Source organism: Dromiciops gliroides, chromosome 1 (assembly GCF_019393635.1).
Source record: "Dromiciops gliroides isolate mDroGli1 chromosome 1, mDroGli1.pri, whole genome shotgun sequence".
Classification (NCBI taxonomy): Eukaryota; Metazoa; Chordata; class Mammalia; order Microbiotheria; family Microbiotheriidae; genus Dromiciops; species Dromiciops gliroides.
In genome coordinates this window covers 31,213,559-31,236,359 of record NC_057861.1, presented here as the reverse complement: position 1 = coordinate 31,236,359, position 22,801 = coordinate 31,213,559, and the positions used below count along the sequence as shown (strand labels likewise).

The following is a 22,801-nucleotide window of genomic DNA, read 5'->3' as shown; positions in this document are numbered from 1 at the left end:
TGAGTAATTGTGAATGACTTAGCTACTCTCAGCAGTACAATGATCCAGGACAATCCCAAGGAACTAATGAGGAAGCTTACTATGCACTGCTATAGAAAGAACTGATAAAAAGAACACTTGTGGATTGTACATATATAACCTGATTGCGATCTTGTGGAGGGGGGAGGAAAGGGAGGGAGGGAGGGAGAAAAATTTGGAACTCTAAATCTTATGAAAATGACTGTTGAAAACTACCCTTACATGTAAATGGAAAATAAAATAAATGTTTGTTGAGAAAAAAAAATAGAACTATGGACAAAGGACAATCAAACTGCGCAAACCCTTTGACCCAGTAATACCACTACTACATCTGTATCCCAAAGAGATCATTAAAAAGGCAAAGGACCAGGCAGCTAGGTGGCATAGTGGATAAAGCACCAGCCCTGGATTCAGGAGTACCTGAGTTCAAATCCGGCTTCAGACACTTAACACTAGCTGTGTGACCCTGGGCAAGTCACTTAACCCTCATTGCCCTAAAAAAATAAAAGGGAAAAGGACCCATATGAACAAAAAATATTTATAGCTGCTCTTTTTGTGGTGGTAAAGAATTGAAAATTATGGGAATGTCCATCAAATGGGGCAGCTAAGTTGCGGTATATGAATATAATGGAGTACAATTGTGCTATAAGAAATAATGAGCAGGAAGATTTCAGAAAAACCTGGAAAGACTTAAGTGGACTGATACTGAGTGAAGTGAACAGAAGCAGGAGAACATTGTATACAGTAACAGCAACATTGTGCAATGATCAACTGTGATAGACATAGCTCCTCTCAGCAATACAGTGATCCAAGACAATTTCAAAGGACTCATGGTGGAAAATGCTTTCTACATCCAGAATAAGAATTGTGGAGTCTGAATGAAGATTAAGGCATACTATTTTCATTTTTGTTTTTTCATGGTTCCCCCTTGTGTTTCTTTTTTCACAACATGACTAATGTGGAAATGTGTTTAACATGATTGCACATGTATAACCTAAATCAGATTGCTTGCTGTGTTGGGAGGGGGGATGGGAAGGAGGGAGGGAAAATTTGGAACTCAAAATCTTATAAAAAATAAATGTTGAAAATTATATTTACATATAATTGGGAAAATAATACCACTTACAAAAACAAAACAAAACAACAGATTTCAATAGTCCATCCTCCTAAATTAAATTTTCCAATAACCAGCTTAAGCATCAGGAACCCATAATTCACCCCAAACTCCAGCAAATTTAAGTTTTTATGTACCCCTTGCTATTTCTATCTATACCTAACCCCTGTACCTGAAATAGACACTGCCAAAAACAGGCTAAAGGGAACATCTTTAAAAGAATTTATGAGGATCTGATAGGTAAAATGAGCCCTTCTGGTTAAAGATTTAATATTTACCTAAGTAGATGTGTAAGCTAGGGTTAGTAGGGGTAGTTAGTAGTGGCAGTGGTAGTGGCAGTGGTGGTGGCGGTTACTAGCAGTTAGTAGTAGCGGTAGTTAGTAGTAGTAGCCAGTTAGGTAGTGCCTTTCTAAATTGGCATTGATTTCATTATGATTGAATCTTTTAAGACTGGCATTCATTTATTTCATTCTGTATTTTGGATTTAAGCCTCATAAGGACAGCTTGGTGAGGCAGTGGAGAGAGGACTGGGCTAGGAATCAGGAAGACTCATCCTTCTGAGTTCAAATCTGGCCTCAGACACTTACCATTTGGGTAACCTGGGCAAATCACTTAACTCTGTGCCTCAGTTTCCTCATCTGTCAAATGAGCTGGAGAAAGAAATGGCAAACCATTCCAGTATCTTTGTCAAGAAAACCCCAAATGGGGTCATGGAGAATCAGACACGACCGAAATGACTCAAAAATATTTACGAAATTCAAGTAAGAACTGATAAATCAAAACCCAAACATTCCAAGGTATCACAGAACACAAATTCTGAAAACTCCTCAGATCAAGCATTAAAAAACACCCCAGGGGCAGCTAGGTGGTGCAGGGGATAGAGCACTGGCCCTGGAGTCAGGAGTATCTGACTTCAAATCCAGCCTCAGACATTTGACACTTACTAGCTGTGTGACCCTGGGCAAGTTACTTAACCCCAATTGTCTCACCAAAAACAAACAAACAAAACAAAACAAAACAAAACAAAAAACACCCCAGAGAAGGCCTAGTTTGTGCCCAGGGGGAACAATACAATTGTATACATAAAGTCCTGTACCTAATTTTAAAAACTTATAAGAACATGCTCAAAGCCTGTATGTCTCATTAGGATAGTTTACATTTGACATATATACTTGTCTGAGCTTCTTGCTTTCTCAAAATTTACTACTGCTTTTACTTTTTTTTTTTTTTTTACTTTTTAAATTTTTTTGCAGGGCAATGGGGTTAAGTGACTTGCCCAGGGTCACACAGCTAGTGTCAAGTGTCTGAGGCCGCATTTGAACTCAGGTACTCCTGAATCCAGGGCCGGTGCTTATCCACTGCGCCACCTAGCCGCCCCCCCTGCTTTTACTTTTTAAACTATTAAATAGAAAAACCTTTATATCTATGTCTAATTCCTTCCTTAGGAGGAAATCATTCCATTTATTAAACACTTACTATATACCAGGCACATACTAAGTAATGTGGAGACAAATACACCATGTTTGGGAAAGTAGATTGGAACAGCACTTAACAACTTGTATTTCTGCTAGTATTAATATATAAATACTGTTTATAGCCATTAATTGCAAGTTTAGCTTGAATTAGAACATTTTGGGGAACCATTAACTTAATTCCAGGTAGTTTTTGTCATTGTTGTTCAGTCATGTCTGACTCTTCGTGACCCTGTTTGGGGTATTCTTGGCAAAGATACTGGAGTGGTTTGCCATTTCCTTCTTCAGCTCATTTTACAGATGAAGAAACTGAGGCAGACGGGGTTAAATGACTTGCTTGGGCTACACAGCTAGTAAGTTTTGAGGCTGAATTTGAACTCAGGTCTTCCTGACACCAGGAACTATGTTCTATCCGCTTCACCACCCAGCTGCCCCCAGTAGCGTTTTGAAATATGTTTTATTAGCAGAGTTGGCACAAATGCAACAATATGGTAGACTAAGAGATGGGGCTCATACTAAGAGATATGTTCCTATGGAAACTATTTGAATATTTGCCTCATATGGATTTTTATTCGCTTTTCAAATATGGTGCTAAAGACTGACCCTCAGCTGCTAAGCAAGCATTAGTAGCTTGTTCAATGGCAGAATGGAGTTGAGTTTAGTGTTGTGACCTGTTTTAAAAATAAAAGTGTATTGAAATAATTAGGTATTGGAAAAAGGATTTTTCCTAGTGGTTTGACTCAAATTATCTTATTAGCTAAATACAGATGTCAGATTACCTCAAAAATATAAGTATACAAGGACAGCTATCCATTAAATAACAGCCACTTGGCTTAGGTTATCTTTCTGACAGTGATGACTGTTAGGCAGCAGAAAATGCTTGAAGTTTTAATATCCCAATTGATTTTCTCAGTCCTTTCCACCAGATACTTTCTTTCCTAGCCATCACTTACAGAAAGGCTGGATAGATCGAACCCATTCTGACATCTTTTCTATCTTAAGTACAGGACCTTAAAATAGAGATGTCTCAGATCTTGACAGAGGCATTACAACGAGAATTCAAAAATATATGCACCTCTCCCACCACCTCCCACCACTATGAAAAATCCTTGGCCGAAATCCTCAATTGATGAAATTCAATTCACTCTCTGTATTTTTGGTTACTTGTCTTCATGGTGTTATATGCAAATCAGTTTTGAATGACTGTAAGAATTTTTCCGATACCAAGAAAAAGAAACACAACCTCATACTGACTTTAAAATAATTCTGCATTGACTATTCTCACTTATCTTTGTTAATTTACCTAGTATGAGGGGATTATCTCAGAGTTGTTTTAATTGGCATGTCCGTTATGATTTGGGAGGAGAGGGTTTGGAGTGTGTTTTCTTGTATCCATCTATAGTTGCAAATCCTTCTGAGAACTGACTGAATCCTTTGACCATCTAGCCAATGGTTCTCCTGTGATATTTCATAAACATACCCCACCTTTGGCATGTGTCTTTGACCCTGTCCACCATCTTGTTCCCAGGGAACTTCCAAATATAGCTAAGGGATAGTTCAGGTCTCATTTCATATTAAGAGTCTTTTCTCTTCCACTCTGTGTGACTCACAAAGAAATGGGCAGCATGATTTAGAAAACACTCATTGCTAGAAAGCCTAATTAAAAGGACATAGTAATAAAGCTTCAGGTGGAGCTGGGCCGTTTAGATAAAGGACCGGGCATCTGTCATGCTAACAGTGGCAGCTGCATTCATGGGTAATTCATACATTTACTCTTCCCAAAGGAGCCAGCTCTCTTAGAAGCTATTGGCAGAGGAAGGCCATTGTTCCCCTCTTCCCCCATTAAATTTGTAGTCTTAAAAGAGGGGGAGTAGGGGCAGCTAGGTGGCGCTGTGGATAAAGCACTGGTCTTGGATTCAGGAGAACCTGAGTTCAAATCCAGCCTCAGACACTTGACACTAGCTGTGTGACCCTGGGGAAGTCACTTAACCCTCATTGCCCCACAAAAAATAAAATAAAATAAAATAAAAATAAAAGAGGAGGAATATACTGCCTTGCCTCAACCAGGTTGCTGTATAAGTAGTTCCTCAGAGGATTCTGGGTCAGAAGTTACCCCCATTTTTCATCACTGGAATCATCCCATGGCAAATGGCTATGTTCATAGCTCCGGGGATAGAAGGGACCTCAGAGGCCTTATAGTCTAACCCCTTCATCTTGTCGATGAAGAAACTGAGGCACAGAGAGACTACATGACTTGATAAACTCATAGGATCTTAGATCTAAAGCTGAAGGAAGCCTCAGAAGCTCTTTAGTTTTTACAGATGAGGAAAGTGAGGCTTAAGGGAGTTTCAGTGACTAGCTGTGTGACCTTGGGCCAGTCACTTAACCTCTGTTTTGTCTTAATCCACTGGGGAAGGAAATAGTAAATCCCTCCAGTATCTTTGCCAAGAAAATCCCATAGACAGTATAGTTCACAGGGTCAAGAAGAGTTGGAAATGATTGAATGGCCGCACAACAACATACACATATATGTGTATGCACATGTATACATGTATACACACATATATATATATTATGTGTGGGGTTTTTGCAGGGCAATGAGGGTTAAGTGACTTGCCCAGGGTCACACAGCTAGTAAGTGTCAAGTGTCTAAGGCCGGATTTGAACTCAGGTCCTCCTGAATCCAGGGCAGGTGCTTTATCCACTGCAGCACCACCTAGCTGTCCCTTATATTATTTATTAATAATAATAAGCATAGCCTCCATTTATGCGGCATTAAGGTTTGCAGGGTACTTTATATGATCTCATTTGATCCTTGAAACCATCCTGTGAAGTAGGAGCTATTGTTTTCCTCATTTTATAGAAGAGGAAACTGAGGTCCAAAGAAATGAAGTGACTTGGCCATAATCACACAGCTCTGAAATATCTGAGGCAAGATTTGAACCCAGATCTTCTTGATGACTCTAAGGCCACAACCTTAGCTGCTATGCCAAACTGCCTTTCTCACCTGGAAAGGTAGGTAGGTAGGTGTCAGCCAGCATTCATCACCTCCTCTGCCGTTGGTAAGGGATCAGTCAACAAACATTTGTTAAGTGCCTACTTCACGCCAGGCATTGTGCAAAGACCAAAATGAAACAGCGTGCCTTCAAAGGAGAGAAGGGACCAAACCTGAGCACTTTTCACAACCTCAGGGAATGTTAGGGTTCTTTTCCTGGAGAGCGGAGATAAATGCCTCCCTCTCCTTGCAATGGGTGGGGATGAACAGTTTGTATTTAAGACAATGTCTGGCAGAAGTCTGGCCTCACCATAAAGGCCTGAGGTATGTTTTGGGGAAGGATAAAAAGGGAGGCTATTAAAATCTGGACCCACCCAAACCAAAGTGACAGGTGAACTAATTCCTCAGGCTCACTGACTTGGGAAAGAACTGCTTTCTTAGGCCTGGAGCCAGGCTTCCAGACAGGCAACCTGGTGGAAAAGGGAAGCCCAGATAAAACCACTCTGCCCCTGATGGTCAGAAGCCTTTTCCTAGCCCAAAGCAGCTCAGGGCTGGGCTCAGGAGTGTGAGGCTTTAAGGAGTGCAGGAGCTGAGCCTAGAACTCAAGAGTGGCTCAAGGGACCTCAGATTTGGGGCCTGGGCTGTCATTGGATCCAGAGGGAACCTGGGAGATGTGGAATCATGGATTTAGAACTAGAAAGAACAGTGGAGGTCATTTTTTCTGCCCCCCCCTCATTTCACAGGTGGGGAAACTGAGGCTCAGAGAAATGAAAGGATTTGCCCAAGGTCATATAGTAAGTCAGCAGGCATCAAACCCAGGGCCTCTGGGAAGCAGAAAGGTGGCTCAATGGATAGAGCAGTAGGCTGGAAACAGGCAAGAGCTGAGTTCAAATCCAACCTCAGACACTTACTGGCTGTGTGACACAGGCAAGTCACTTAGCTTCTGACTACCTCAGTTTCCACAACTGTAAAATGTTGATAAAAATAACACCTGCTGGGGGCAGCTAGGTGGCCCAGTGGATAGAGCACTGGCCCTGGAGTAAGGAGAATATGAGTTCAAATCCAGCCTCAGACACTTGACACTTACCAGCTGTGTGACCCTGGGCAAGGCACTTAAGACTGCCTTAAACATCCGGAGAGAGTGAGGTTGGTGACTTTGCACAGTCCTCCCTCATTTAAATTCAATTCATTACAAGTCATGACATCACCTCCTCTTCCAGAAAGGACAAACAATAACAATGAATAAGTATTAAGCACAGACTCAGCCACACATTCCAGTTGCTTATCTCTCCTGAAATAGAAGCCATTCCTTGTTGAACATGTCTTTCAACAGCCCATTCATTAACTGTGGAAAACCCTTAATGTTGTGGGTCCTTACATGCGAGATCAGGAGCTCATCACTACAGACTGCTCTACCCGGGATCTTCACATGCAGTCTGTGGCAGTCAACTAGCATTTATTAACGATTTACTATATACTAGATACTCTTTAAAGGCTGAGATTTACAAAGAGGCAAAAACATTGTTTCTTCCCTTGAGGAGCTCAGCATGTAAAGATAAGAAACACAGAGGAGATGGAAGGCATTCTCATAGGAAAAGGTACTGGAAGCTGAAGGGAAAGTCCTCCTGAAGATAAGCTTTTTTTTTCCCCCCCTTCAGGGCAATGAGGGTTAAGTGACTTTCCCAGGGTCACACAGCTAGTAAGTGTCAAGTGTCTGAGGCCACACTTGAACTCTGGTCCTCCTGAATCCAAGGCCAGTGCTTTATCCACTGTGCCACCTAGCTGCCCCGAAGGTAAACTTTTAAGCTGAGTTCTGAAAGAAGGCAGGAAAAGAAAGAGGTAGAGGTGAGGGGTGGGGCATATGGAGCATCAGGGGTGGCCAACAAAGATGCAGAGATGGAAGATGGAATGTTGTACATAAGGAAAAATAATAGACCCAGGGTAGCTGGATTAGAGTGTGTGGAAGGGAGTAAGGTGTCTGACAACTGGAAAAGTCAGAAGAGGAAAGGATATGAAGGGTTTTAAAAGCCAAATGGGGGGCAGCTAGGTGGCACAGTGGATAGAGCACCGGTCCTGGATTCAGTAGGACCTGAGTTCAAATCCGGCCTCAGACACTTGACACTTACTAGCTGTGTGACCCTGGGCAAGTCACTTAACCCAATTGCCTCACCAAAAAAAAAAAAAAAAGCCAAAGGGGATTTTCCATTTGATCCTGGAGGTTACTGAGTGGTCACACTGCAGTTCTGAAGGCTCGCTTTAGAAGCTGGGTAGAGGACCACTCAGGAGTGGGGAGAGATTTGAGGCAGAGGAAATAATCAGAAGACTATTGAGATTTTTTAGTTCAGGTGAGAGGAGACGAAAGTCTTCACTACAGGGGTAGCAGCAGAATGAAGAGAAAGGGATATAAAGTGTCCCAAAAGTCTTAGTTCAGTTTAACACTAAGGCTTTTGGGACACTCTATGAGAGATTTGGACATTTGGATTGTATACGTAGGATGAGAGGGTGAGGACTTGAGGATGACACCAAGGTTTCAAGGTTGGGTAAGCAGGAGGATGGTGGTACCCTCAGCAGTAATAGGGAGATTCAGAAGAAAGATGTTGGTAAATCTGTTTCCGACATGTTGAATAGGAGATGACTATGGAGCATCTAGTATTCAAAAGGCAGTTGGTGATATGGATGGATTGGTGCTTCAGAAAAAGGACAGACTGAACGTATAGATAAGAGAATTCATTATTTGCCTAAAGATGATAAATGAACACAAGGGCATGGGTGAGATCATCAAGTAGGATATCACAGAGTGAAAAAGGAAGGGGGCCCAGGAGAAGCCCTTGGGGGCCCCACAAGGTGAAGGAACCAACAAAAGTCAACGAACATCTCCATATTCTAGACAACACTCTCAAACTCCAGCTGCAGAGAAGGAGGCGAACCTGGATGGGTAAAGGGAGTTTCCTCACTCAAGTACTTCTCTAGACCAGTGAAATCACAAGTCCAGTCTCTAGCCAATGACACACACACAACCAATAATAAAAAATAGGGTACCATGGGGCAAAGAAACATTCCAGACAAGGTGATCTAGGAAAATGTGGATAGAGAAAATACTCAGTATTGTTTGAGAGCTCAGAGAAGGCTGCAAAGAAGAAGGAAATTGCAAACCACTCCAGTATCTATGCCAAGAAGTCCCCAAATGGGGTCACGAAGAGTTGGGCATGACTGAAAAGACCCAACAATAACAACAACAAAGAATTCAACAGGTGGAGAGGGCAAGAGAGGACATTTCAGGCACTCATTTTTTACCCCTTGGGATCAATCCCTGGTTTCCTTGGAAGCTCAGTCATGACCTTCTACATGAGGCCTTTTCTGATTATTAATGCCCTCTCCCTATTCCCCTAGCCCCAGCGGCCCTGCATCTTTTTTTTTTGGGGGGGGGCAATAAGGGTTAAGAGACTTGCCCAGGGTCACACAGCTAGTAAGTGTCAAGTGTCTGAGGTTGGATTTGAACTCAGGTCCTCCTGAATCCAGGGCTGCTGCTTTATCCACTGTGGCACCTAGCTACTCCTCCTGCACCTATTTTTATCTCTACATATACAGGGTGTCCCAAAAGTCTTAGTATGGGTTTAAGCTTTAATAGGCTAAAACATCACTAAGACATTTGGAACTTCCTGTATATGTATTTGTTGGCTCAGCTGATAGAATGTAAGCTCCCTGAGTGCAGGGACTATAAATTTCTTTCCTTTGTATTCCCAGCCCCCAGGACAGTGCCTGTCACTAGAGTATATCCTTGTAGATTGATTGAAGGTGTAAGCCCCAGCTTCCTAAACTTTTTCCACTCCCAACCCCTTTTGCCAGACAAATTTTTACCTGACCCTGGGTATATAGGTACCTAAAATAGGTATACATAACCTTTTTTTTTTTTTTTTTGTGAGGCAATTGGGGTTAAGTGACTTGCCCAGGGTCACACAGCTAGTAAGTGTCTGAGGCCGGATTTGAACTCAGGTACTCCTGAATCCAGGGCCGGTGCTTATCCACTGCGCCACCTAGCTGCCCCTATACATAACCTTTTACTGTTTAGCCTGTATGGTTTTTGTTTGTTTGTTTGTTTTTTAGGGCAATGAGGGTTGTGACTTGCCCAGGGTCACACAGCTAGTGTCTGAGGCCAGATTTGAACTCATGTCCTCCTGAATCCAGAGCCGGTGCTTTATCCACTGCACCACCTAACTGCCCCTAACCTTTTACCGTTGACAAATTTTTCAAGACCCCCACATTCAGTTAATCGACCCCATATTGGGTCACGACCCACAGTTTAAGAAACTAGGGTGTAGGGGGCAGCTAGGTGGCACAGGGGGTAAAGCACCAGCCCTGGAGTCAGGAGTACCTGAGTTCAAATCCGGCGTCAGACATTTGACACTTACTAGCTGTGTGACCCTGGGCAAGTCACTTAACCTCCATTGCCTCAAAAAAACTCCACCCAAAACAAAACAAAAAAACAAAGCCCCAGAGGATTAGGGGAGATGACAGCTATCCAGTTTGGCAGGAAGGAACCTAGAGTGCTTAAAGCATAGTAATCTGAGACAAGACTTGCTGAGATAAAGAGGCACCAGGTTTAGGAGAGCCTTGAATGTCACACAGAAACTTCAGTTTTTTGTTTGGTAAATAAATGGGGGTGGGGCAGCTAGGTGGTACTGTGGATAGAGTGCCAGGTCTGGAATCAGGAAAGGAAGATGAGCCTTCATGACTCCAGGCCCTGTCTATTCCGGGCTCTATCCACTGAGCCACCCAGCTGTCCCTCACACTAAATGCCTTCCCTGCTTACATTTCCTCATCATGCCAGCGACAGTGGAGGAATACATTTCTTTTTTTTTTTTTTAGTGAGGCAATTGGGGTTAAGTGACTTGCCCAAGGTCACACAGCTAGTAAGTGTTAAGTGTCTAAGGCTGGATTTGAACTCAGGTCCTCCTGACTCCAGGGCTGGTGCTCTATCCACTGCACCACCTAGCTGCCCCTGGAATACATTTCTTTTTTTTTGGGGGGGGGGAGGCAATTGGGGTTAAGTGACTTGCCCAAGGTCACACAGCTAGTAAGTGTTAAGTGTCTGAGGCCGGATTTGAACTCAGGTCCTCCTGACTCAAGGGCCAGTGCTCTATCCATTGCGCCACCTAGCTGCCCCGTGGAATACATTTCTAATATGTTTTATAATGTTTCCAACATGTTAAAAAAACCCAACTGTTTGTGTATGCACATCCTTTTGGGACTTACCGGACTGATGTTTGCTCTTTCCTGGGGTCAAAGGCTTGGTACTGGCTCAGGGTTTTCCCAAGCCTGATGACCGCCCCCCCCCCAAGATTTGCCTAACTTTGGATTTCTCATTATTTAATAGGTCACAGCCCCGCCCCACACGACATCCCATCTCTTGACTCCGTGCATTAGTTATACCCTATGCCTGGTCCTCTTTGCTGCCTCACCTCCAACCGCTGGCTTCCTTTGAGATTCAGCTTCTGCAGGAGGCCTTCCTTGGACTCCCCAATGCTAATGCCTTCCAACCTTCCATCCATCTACTGTGCACAGATCTTGTGCTGTATCATTTATATGAATGCAGTCTCCCCTGTTAGACTGTGAGCTCCTTGAAACCAGAGACTGTCTTTTGCCTTTCATTGTAATACCAGCACTCAGCACAATGCCTGGTACATAGGTGCTTAATAAATGCCAGCTGATTCACTCCTCCCCTCTCCCTACCATCCCAGGACAAATACCAGCCTTTCCAACAATTTTCAAAAGTTGAACATACTGGGGGCAGCTAGGTGGCGCAGTGGATAGAGCACCAGCCCTGGATTTAGGAGGACCTGAGTTCAAATGCGGCCTCAGACACTTACTAGCTGTGTGACCCTGGGCAAATCACTTAACCCTCACTGTCCCTCCCCCCCTCACCCGCCCCAAAAAAGTTGAACATACTGACAACCCTTTGAAAAATTCTTTGTACTCACTATTTTTGTTAAAAGAGCATTGGGCATCTACTATGTGCTAGATGCTATGGAAGAAAGATCTCTAAGGGCAAGTAGGTGGTGCAGTGGATAAAGCAGCAGCCCTGGATTCAGCAGGACCTAAATTCAAATCCAGCCTCAGACACCTGACACCAGCTGTGTGACCCTGGGCAAATCATTTAACTCTCATTGTCCTGCAGCCCAAAAAAAAAAAATTAAATCTCTAAAACAGGGGCCCTGCCCTCACAGAGATTATAGTCTGGTTGAAAGAGCTGAGATTTAGATACATCAGAAGGATGATGTTCTGTTTCATCCAAACGTCTTTCCTTCAGCACCTGCTATAGTGCCCTGCACACAGGAGGCACTTATTATGTAAATATTTGCTAAATGAATAAATGGCTTAGAGAAAAAATTCTGGAGACAAACCAATTCACATTTCAGCTGTGTTTTTTTGTTGTGTGTGTGTTGTTTTTGCGAGACAATGAGGGTTAAGTGACTTTTTTTTTTAAGCCGCCGGTGCTTTATCCACTGTAGTACCACCTAGCTGCCCCTTCAGTTGTGTTTTAAGGTTGACAGGACACTGTCCTATTAACAACTCTTTAATGTAGGGCAATGTAGATTTCCTCATTTTACAGATGAAGAAACTGAGGGAGGTGAAGAAATTCACTCATATTTAAATGGCTGCTAAATGTCAAGGTGGGATTTAAACCCAGGAGACTCCAGTAGGTCTACTTTGCTAATAAACATTTGCCAAATGGTCATCACTGGCTTCCTCTAAGGGTTGGCTCAAATTCTACCTTGTACAGTGGGCCGTTACCAGTCCACAGCCCTAGCTCTGCTAATGCTGACCCTATTCAAGCGGTCTTTTACTCAGCACAAATGTGGAAGTAGCTGTTTGTACATTGTCTCTTCCAGCACAAATTGCATTTTTTTTTTTTAGTGAGGCCATTGGGGTTAAGTGACTTGCCCAAGGTCACACAGCTAGTAAGTGTTAAGTGTCTGAGGCCAGATTTGAACTCAGGTACTCCTGACTCCAGGGCCGGTGCTCTGTCCACTGCGCCACCTAGCTGCCCTGTACGTTGTGTCTTCCATTAGACAGAGCTCCTTGAGGGCAGGGCCTGGCTTGTCTTTCTTGGTCCTGAGTGCAGGGCACATAGGAGGCCCTTAGTGAATGGTGCCTGACCCATAGAATGGTGGATTTGGAGTCAGAAAGTCCCAGCCAAACTCTCCCCTCTGACATTGAATTTACTTAGCTGTTCGACCATGGGCAGGTTACTTTATTCCTCTAAGATCTGGGCTACTCTTCAAGGACTAAGCTGGACGTGGGTTTCCATCTCAAGAATTTCCATGACAATGTCCCTAACATAGTGGCCCCTGACTCAACCAAGACAAGACAACAGAAGTGTGGCATCCATGTTTTTAATTTTTTTAATTTTTTTTTAAATGGGAGTCATTGTACATTGTACAAACCATATCTACTGATGGAATAAATAAGTGGAAAAAAATCATACCTCTATACAACACACCAGAAAAAAAAAATCATGAGAAGAGGGGAGAAAAAAAATGAACAACAAAAAAAAAAACCCAAAACGATTAGGTATTGAAAAAAATTCTTTACACCTTCTAACAGGTCCTTAGAGAACAAACATTCCAAAGCATTACACTTTTATGAAAGGAGGTTACCACCCAGAAAAGAGACCCTAACTGCCCTGAGGGTCACTGATGGTTGATTTCATGAAGTGCCAGCACTATTTGGAATGTGTCACTGCGGCGTGTCCCTGGCATAAAACAGCCCCCCCCCCCAAGGAACAAGTTCAAGTTCATCCTGGGAGGAGAAAGGGCCAGTTTGGCCAAGTGCGGAAGGCCTTTGGGTCTCTCTCCCTGCCCTCTATTCAAGCCGCAGGCTCCTTTATGATGGGTGGTGGCTGTGGTGCGGTGGCAGCGATGGGGTGGCGTGGTCCCTGAGGACCCTGCGCTGCGCCCAGGAAGCACATTTGGATTTTTGCACTATTTCTAAAATGTGGTCAGCAGAAGAACTTTGGGTCACCATCAAGCCCAGGGCAGGCCAGCCTGTGTCCAGCCCGTGTCTTTCAGAGCGCCCTTCTGACCGCTGGGATCCACTAAGACCCCCCCCAACCTTTCCTCCCGAGCGAGACAGTGGGTCCATTCCTACTTTCAGGCACTTCAGAGAAAGCCTAACGAGGGGCTCAGCGTTGCATCCTCACTCCAATGGTCCAGTCCCTCTGGTCTTTTTGGAGAGGGGACGATGCTGAAGAGATGTGAACAACCCCAATGAACTTCGCCCTTTCTTTAAAACAAAACAAAACAAAAACAAAAGTTTCCTCTGGCTGTCTGTACCGTAACCTCTGGTCTCCCAACAGAAAAGGATAGAAAACTCTAAATGCACCTTCATTTCATCCAAACGGAGATGAGCTGTGATCAAAGGTCAGTGTAGGGTTTGCAGATAAAGCCTTCCACCTCACAAAGTGAAAGGGCAATGGGGATTATTTCCTTCTTCTTCTTTTAAATTGTAAGATATTGCAATGCACAGTTCTCACAGCGTGAATGACTGCCCAGGGGAGAACAATTCATGGATACAAGGATCTGTTTGAAGTTTTTCAAAAGAGAGCTACCAGTTTGAGCGTCACTAACTCCAAAGTCAAGACTTGAGTTGTTTTCCCTTTATTTAAGGAGAAATTTTGCATGAGGTATTTGAAATGCAGACTTTTTTTTTCTTTTTCTCAGAAGTGCAGGAAGAGACTTATTTTAAAAAGAAAAGCCAGACCCCCTCCCCTCCTTGGAAAGTCATAGAAAAACCAAGCCTGGAGACGCTGGAGGTGATGGCGGTCAGCCCCCCTGGCGGTGGAGGTGTCACCGGAGAAAAGGGGACAGACGTCCAGAGAGAATCCACAACTAGAAAGGCTGTAAGAGAGAATGCCGAGGACATCACCTACAGAGGAGAGGATTCCCAAATCTGCAACTGAACAACGGGCCTCTATTCCACTCGAGCCAGCCAGGAAGAGCCGGAAAGTCTCTGAGGGCCCCGGGGTTGAAGAGCCAGCTTTCCTAATCAGGGGCACTTGCATTTGAACAACAGTCACCCGGACTGATGCAGGTGATCCGAGGGTGATGCTACCGCTGCTCTCTCAACAGGGTGCAAAGGTTTGCAGAGCTCATTTCTCTAGCGGAGGCGTTACCTGTCTGAAGGATGCCCTTTCTGCAAGGCCAGAAGGGATCAACGAAAAAGGGGGGGGGGGGTTGGCTCTGGTAGAATGCAAGGGTGAAGGCTGGGGTGGGGATGGGGGTTGGGGGGCTGGGGGACGGGGAGGCAGAGGGCAGAGCACATGACTTGGGATTCGCAAACCCAAGTGAAAAGGTGAGGTCAGCACCAGCTCATCCGGGCCTCTCCCCATCCCACCATTCCCTCTCTCCCAGCCTCAGACCTTGATACAGAGCCTGCAAAGAAAACTTCAATCATTAAAAACTACAACTACAGTCTCGCCATTTTCCACTTTGGAGATCTGAGAGATGCATTTCAGGGTGAGTGAGGATTGGAAGCGCCGAGTTTGCACAATCATTCTGGTCCCAGGGCTATGGCCAGTGGAGGGGGGTGGGGTCCCCCAGGATGGAGCTCAGCTTCCCAGAGAGAGAGATTGAAAAAGAGCAGCAAATTGGGGAGCAGCGACAGCATCCCCAGGCAGGAACCCCTCCCCTGGGGGCATGGAAGGAGGCCACCTCCCACCCCCACCTCCACCCTACAATCCCGAGGGAAATCCCCACCAGCTAGTCTCAGGTAGGTTAAACCCTCGGGGAGCCGGAACCTGGAGTTCAGGGCGAGAGGGGTCCAACCCCAGACTCGGCTTCTCCAAGGGGGAAAATGGCCAACGTTTCCGATTTTCCTCCATCTCTGCTCCGTCTCGAGGTGGGGCTAGGGTGGGGAGGGGGGCAGGGATCAGGAATGAGTTGGAAGCAACCTAGGAACAAGAGGGCACTTGGCAAAAGAAGAAGAAAAGCAACTGGGATGGGGGGGGGAACCCCAGACCTCGAGAGTTGTTCTCAGGGACACAAGGCACAAAAACCAAGCAGATGGAATTGCTGGAACAATCAAGGGAAAAAAAGCAAATGACTGACCTGTATCATCCTTAAATAGCTTACATGGTTAAATAGAGAAATGAAAAGATACAGCGGCGACACAAATGTAACCGGGACCTTTTTTTTTTTTAAAAGAAACAGTGCATTAGACCCTCCTGAGTTGTTGACTCCAACCTTGCCAAAGACAGTAACTTAGAACTTCTGAACGTTTGCTTTCACAGGAAAAAAAAATTAAAATAAAATAAAACAGTGTTCCATTTTGTATTTTTTTTTCAGTGTCTGAAAGAAGTCACACCTTCCTAGGTCTCCTTGGAATTTTTTTCTTTTCTTTCTTTTTGCTGGGTAAACTTTAAAAAGTTAGGAGTTCTGTTCTCATCCATGAGAAGCTGCGTGGGTCAGCGTGGGTCTGCGTGTTCTAGAATGAAGCCCCACCGGTGTACCTTCGGTAAAAATGGGATTGGAAAAACCTACTTCCGTGTCTAAATCTCGTCGGAGTTTTGGTGGGAAGCCTCTAGTTTCATCTTTTTAGAAGGTGGTGCTCCTTCGGAATCCTGGAGAAAGGGGAGGAGGAAAGAAAGAAAAAAAGGAATGAGATTAAAATGTAATGTTTAGGGGGCAGCTAGGTGGTACAGTGGATAAAGTGGATTCAGGAGGACCTGAGTTCAAATCTGGCCTCAGACACTTGACACTTACTAGCTGTGTGAGCCTAGGCAAGTTACTTAACCCCCCTGTTGCCCTGCAAAATAAATAAATAAATATGATGTTTAGGGGGCAGCAAGGTGGCACACTGGATAAAGCATGGACCCTGGATTCAGAAGGACCTGAGTTCAAATCTGGCCTGCTTTTAGGAAAACCAAAGTCTATTTCCCCCATTATTCACCAACCCCCACCCCCCAGTCCTGACTCTCTTCCTTGTTATCTGTTTAATCTTGGGTAAATCACTTCACCAACCTGGGCCTCAGGATATTCATCTGTAAAATGGGGGGCCTCTGAGGTTCCTACCAGCTCTAGGTATATGAGCCCGAATGATCTTTTTCCCCCTTTTCATGGCAATGAGGGTTAAGTGACTTACCCAGGGTCACACAGCTAGTAAGTGTCAAGTGTCTAACGGCAGATTTGAACTCAGGTCCTCCTGAATCCAGGGCTGGTGCTTTATCTACTGTGCCACCTATCTGCCCCATGGATGATCTTATAATTCATTATTCATCTTCTACTTTGCTACTTATAAAAATATGGATAAAAGTGGCTCACATTTCTATGGGTATTTCTCTTTTGTAAATTCCCCCTCCCCCCCCATTTTGATTTCTGTAGTTAAGTAGAAGCACAACAAATACCTCAAATGAAATTAGCTCACTTGAGCCTCACAACAGCCCCATGAAGGGATTTTTGCAGATAAGGAAAGTAAGCCCTGTTCAAAAGGTAAAGTGATTTGTCCAAGGAAACAAATCAGTAAGAATGGGCGTTGGACGTTGGGTTTTTGGACTCTTTTTAATCCTGTTGTAATCTGTATCACACCATGCGGTGTCTTAAAAATGGTCTGGAAGAAGAGCCAAGAATTCACCACCATCCCTTCTTTGCAGAGTTGGGTGGCTCTGTTGGAGAGTAGGGACCAAGGTATATCAGGAAATTAAGGTGATAGAAAAATAAAATCAATCTTTTTAAAAAAAAAATCTAAAGAAAAAGGAAAGGAAAAAAGGGGAAAAAAGAAGAAAAAACCCAAGTCCCACAATCTCGGACTGTTATAAACTGAGGAAAGATTCAGTGAAGGGAAAGTCTTTTTGCTAGATGGAGTTTTATTAAGCACCTCCAACACCTTGGCGGCCTTAGGTGAGCCTTTGCGATTTCAAAGGAGAGACTGGTGGGGTTAGTAATCACAGCTGATATTTGTATTGTGCTTTAAAGGTTTACAAAGTGCTTCGCATGCATCATATTATCTCGTTTGATCCTTACAGCCAATCCCAGGAGGTAGGTGCTTATTATTATTATTATTATTTTTTTTTTTTTGGTGAGGCAATTGGGGTTAAGTGACTTGCCCAGGGTCACACAGCTAGTAAGTGTTAAGTGTCTGAGGCCGGATTTGAACTCAGGTACTCCTAAATCCAGGGCCGGTGCTTTATCCACTGCGCCATCTAGCTGCCCCCGTAGGTGCTTATTATTACCCCCATTTGAGGAATTTGGGGCAAACAGAGGTTAAGAGACTTGCTCAAAGTCACACAGCTATTAAGTGTCTGAGGCTGGATTTGAACTCAGGTCTTCCTGACTCCAGGCCCAGCACTTTACCCATTGTGCCACCTATGAGACTGCTTCTTTGTAGTTCAGACAAAAGTACAAAAAGAAAAAAGAAAAAGAAAGGCACAAATAAAGGACTCACTGAAGTGTTTGACTTAGCACTGGGGCTACTGTGACGTCAAATACTGATAAAAATCAATCTGAATAATGCCCTCTTTAATGTGCCCGCCTCCCTCCTCTCCCCTAAACAAAAGACCCACTGGGAAACTTGGCTGCCCTTCCACGTCTAGAGGTGAGTACCTGAGAGTTATTTGATGCTTCTGTGGTTATATCGTTGTCCCCAGAGGGTTGCATTTCGACTTTCTCTGAACTGTTCATTGAATTTTCCATTGAAGACTGTGAATTCTGTTCATCAGAAGTATCTGAAGGGAACAAAGAAGAGACAGTAGTTGTTGTCAAAACACATGGGCAGATGGTCCACAACCTAACAACATCCAAAGTCTGTTTGCTTGCAAAATCGACACCTTTCATCCATCCGTCCATCCATCCATCCATGCACCCATCCATCCTTCCACTGGGGGACTTCCTCTGCTTCTGGAGGATGGCTAAGAGAGGCCTTGCTTGGCCCCTCTGGTCCTGTAGTAAGCAGTCAGGAAATTGCTTCATCAACACTCATCTGGGCAGCTAGGTGGCACAGTGGATAGAGCACCGGCCCTGGAGTCAGGAGTACCTAAGTTCAAATCCAGCCTCAGACACTTGACACTTACTAGCTGTGTGACCCTGGGCAAGTCACTTAACCCCAATTGCCTCACTAAAAAAAAAAAAAAAATCAACACTCATCTTTCTATATTTGGCAGGGTCTCCTCCCCCCACTAGAAGAGCTAACCCTGATAGTAAAGAATTTAAAATAAATCACCACCACCACCAACAAAACACAACACTCAGTCCCACAAAGCTAACCGACACTGAAACACTCATATGTGTGTATCTCGAGTGAGGCCCTTTGTAAAGTGCTTAAGCATTGTGTTTGCCCTTACAAAATCATGTTCCCTTCTCCCCCATACCTCTCCAGCAGAGGGGGGCACTTTCACATCTCTTTTTATTCTTTTTTTTTTTTTTGCAGGGCAATGAAGGTTAAGTGACTTGCCCCCAATGGGGGCAGCTAGGTGGCGCAGTGGATAGAGCACTGGCCCTGGATTCAGGAAGACCTGAGTTCAAATCCAGCCTCAGACCCTTGACACTTACTAGCTGTGTGACCTTGGGCAAGTCATTTAACCCCAATTGCCTCACCAAAAAAATTTAAAAATAAAAATAATAAGCAGCATTTTTATAACCCTTTAAGGTTTGGAATGCTTGATGTGTTAACTCATTGGATCCTCACAACACCACTGTAAAGATGTACTATTATTGTTCCCATTTTGCAAATGGGGAAACTGAGGCATTCGGGACAGGTAACTTGCTGAGGGTCACAGAGCTAGTAAGATTCTGAGGCAGGATTTGATTCTGAGTCTCTCTGACTCCAAGTCCCCAGCTCTATCCACCGAACCACCTTGTTGTCTACAGCGCCAAACTTTGTTATTATAATTAGACTTTGTTTAGTTTTGTATACTTTGGTTCTTCTGTGACCCCCTCAACCACACTATTCACGGTATTTTCTTGGCAAAGATACTGGAGTGGTCTGCCATTTCCTTTTCCAGTGGGGTAAGACAAACAGAGGGCAAGTCACACAGCTAGTAAGTGTCTGAGGCTGGATTTGAACTGAGGTCTTCCTGACTCCAAGTCCAGAGCTCTAACCACTGGGCAACCTGGCTGCCTCTTTTTATTTCCACAATTGTAATCATCATGGGTCTTGTTTTTCTGTTCTTGCTTATTTCCTTTTTCATTAATTCTTGTCTTCTCTGAATTGTTTACATTTGTCACTTCTTCTGGTACAATAATAACGTGCCACTGTATGCACAGACAAGTTGGTCACTTTTTTTCCCCTTTTAAAATATTTTCTCGATGCTTTTCCTCCTCTCCCCCTCCCCACTGTTTCCCAATTGGGACTCCCTGTTCCCAAGGAACCGTCCCTTATAACGAATAAGGAGTCGAACCTAAACAAACCAACACACTGGCCCTGTCTGAAACTAGATGCTTCATTTTGCACTGGCGGCCCGCCACCTCTCTGCCAGGAAGCAGAAGGCATGCAGTCCACGGAAGCCAGGAGAAGCGTCCCAATCCATCAGGGTCCAGCAGACTTCCCCTTCCATTGATAGAGTCATTCTGCAGGGTCTACCAGCAATCAGGAGATACAGTCCGGCCCCAGCAGGGCTGACCTCTCTGTCTGTGCTGGATGGGCAGTGCTAGGGGGCATTGTGGTCAGTCAGGAACAAAGGAGTCCAGTTTCACCCAGAGACATGTGCTTGCTCTGAACCACTGCTACTTTCTCCAGTGGCTTGAAGTCAGCGCCATCTAGTGGACAAAGAGGCTGCATCCGTGGAGGCAGCAGGTCAGCCTCAATTTCTATGTACTCAGAAAGCAGTGGAGTAGTTCTGAGAGAGAAATGGGCATTGCCTTGTGGCTTCACCAGATCGATTTAGAGTGCCTTAGTTCTCCTTCAAAGTCAGCCAGGAAAAATTTGATCTGTTTCTTAAAGAAAAGGCTAAAACAGAATGTCTGAGTTAGAAACAAAACCTTAGAACAGAGAATGTCAGTACTAGGAGAAGGACCTTGGAACAGGGGATGTCAGGGCTGGGAGGGCACTTAGAACAGGGGATGTCAGGGCTGGGAGGGCACTTAGAACAGGGGATGTCTGGGCTGGGAGTGCACTAAGAACAGGGGATGTCAGGGCTGGGAGTGCACTAAGAACAGGGGATGTCAGGGCTAAAACTTCAAAGATGACTTAATCTGATCCCCTTATTATTATTATTATTATTATTATTATTGCAGGGCAATTGGGGTTAAGTGACTTGCCCAGGGTCACACAGCTAGTAAGTGTTAAGTGTCTGAGGCCGGATTTGAACTCAGGTCCTCCTGAATCCAGGGCCGGTGCTCTATCCACTGCGCCACCTAGCTGCCCTGATCCCCTTATTATACAGATGAACTGAATCCCAGAAAGAACACATCACTTGAGCAAGGTCTCTGTACCTGTCAAGTAAGAATCTCCCGTAAAAACAGGGCACAATCTGCTCCACTAGAGCCAGCTAAAGGATTCTTCACAAGCACTGATGGATATGACCATGTTCACCTTTGTATCTCCTGTGGCACCTAGCACAGGGCCCTGCATAAAGCAGGGCACCAATAGGCGTCTGCTGGACCTAAGCCCTCATCTCCCTTGGGTCCCTGACCGCACCTCACCAATCCCTAACCCTAGAGACAGCTCAGGTATGAGCCAACCCTGGGAGGCCATGACTGGACACTGGACAGACCCTGCACTTCCTGCCTTGCATGCTATTGGCTGGAGGCATGGCTTAATTCCTGGGAATATCAATGTCCCAAGATAGGCCACAAGTAAGGTTCATCACCACATTGTCCCTGGTCTTCCTGGATGAACCGAATGTGGGAACCAAGTACCCAGATCCTGATGCTATTAATGCAGTACTTCAAAAGTTTGCTGAGATTAATAATAATAGCTAGCATATACAATGCATTTTAAGGTTTTCAAAAGGACAGAAATGGACATGTTAATGTCATTTGATCCCCACAACCATATTGCAGGATGAGGGAACTGAGGTCCTGAAAAATGAAGTGACTTGTCCAAGGTCACTAGGTATGAAGTATCTGGGGTGGGATTTGGACTCTGGTTTTCCTAACTCCAAGTCTAGGGTTCTATCCACTACAGTACCAGGGGGTTTATGGACAATTTAAAAAATACTCGGATAACTGTACATGATATTGGTTCACTTTGTAATCCTAGGTATTTTGTTTTATATATTTTTTTAAATTAAGGAGTCCATAGAATTTCCCAGAGTATAAAAGTTAAGAACCTTTATACCAAGCCATTTAACTGCCTGACAAAATGAAGTTTGCTAATAAGTGTCAAGTGTCTGAGGCCAGATTTGAACTCAGGTCCTCCTGAATCTAGGGCCGCTATTCTATCCACTGTGCCACCTAGCTGCCCCGAAGTTTAGAGATCTTTTTTATATGTTATCTCTTTTGAGCCTTGCCACTGTCACCCTCCAAAGTAGGGACTGCAGGTCATTATTCCCCCCATTTCACAGATTTATTATTTTTTTAATTTTTTATTCACAGATTTTTTAACTGAGGTTCAGGAAGGTGAAGTATCTTGTCCAGGGTCGTATGGATACTAAATATCTGGGATGAGATTTGAACCCAGCTCTCCTAACTCCTGTGCTCTACCCTCCATGTCTCATGCATAGATAACCTCAGGTGTTCGCAGCTGTCCAGGCCCCTCTGGGCTAGTGCAGGGTGGAGGCTTCCTGAGCAGGTGAGGCCAAAGCCAGAGAGGGAGGGAAGGGACTGGGAACACCAGCTCACGTTAGAGGTTGGCAGTATTTCCCTACCAGTGGGTGTGTGGTGATTAAGAGCTGGTTTTAAGTAATTACTCCATCATTCCCTCCACTGATCTCTCTTGCAATTAAGAGCTGCTTGATTGGTCAGCAAACCCCACCCATGCCCTTGCTTGCCTTAACAGATGTTAAGTTTTGGGGCTCACACCCATGGATATGTTGTCAGAGGGCTCAGTTGGCCCCTGGTATCTCTGGGTCCCCATTCCCATCCTTCCTTCCTTGTGCCTGGGTGGGCCCCCTCTGCCTTTCCAGTCTTTACTCCCCACCCATACCCTTTATGAGCCAGCAACACTGGATTCTTTGGTGTCTTGGCCCTGGCTGTCACTCATACCTAGGACCACTCCCCTGCCAGCCTCCCTCAAGACTTACCTCTAATCTCACCTTCTGTAGGAGACCCT

At 44.6% G+C, this 22,801-nt stretch overlaps 1 protein-coding gene across 2 annotated transcripts in view; it reads right to left on the bottom strand.

The window, feature by feature from the left end:
- Positions 1-14,297: 14,297 nt before the first annotated feature.
- Positions 14,298-22,801, bottom strand: part of BCL7A (BAF chromatin remodeling complex subunit BCL7A) — a 42,725-nt gene continuing 34,221 nt past the window's right edge. For both annotated transcript variants that reach the window (XM_043975179.1, XM_043975180.1), the window contains exons 5-6: positions 18,196-18,317; positions 14,298-16,217 (exon numbers count right to left, since the gene is read on the bottom strand). In XM_043975179.1, the coding sequence (XP_043831114.1) occupies positions 16,146-16,217; positions 18,196-18,317 (194 nt within the window). In that variant the 3' untranslated portion in view covers positions 14,298-16,145. The remainder of the gene's footprint in view (positions 16,218-18,195; positions 18,318-22,801) is intronic.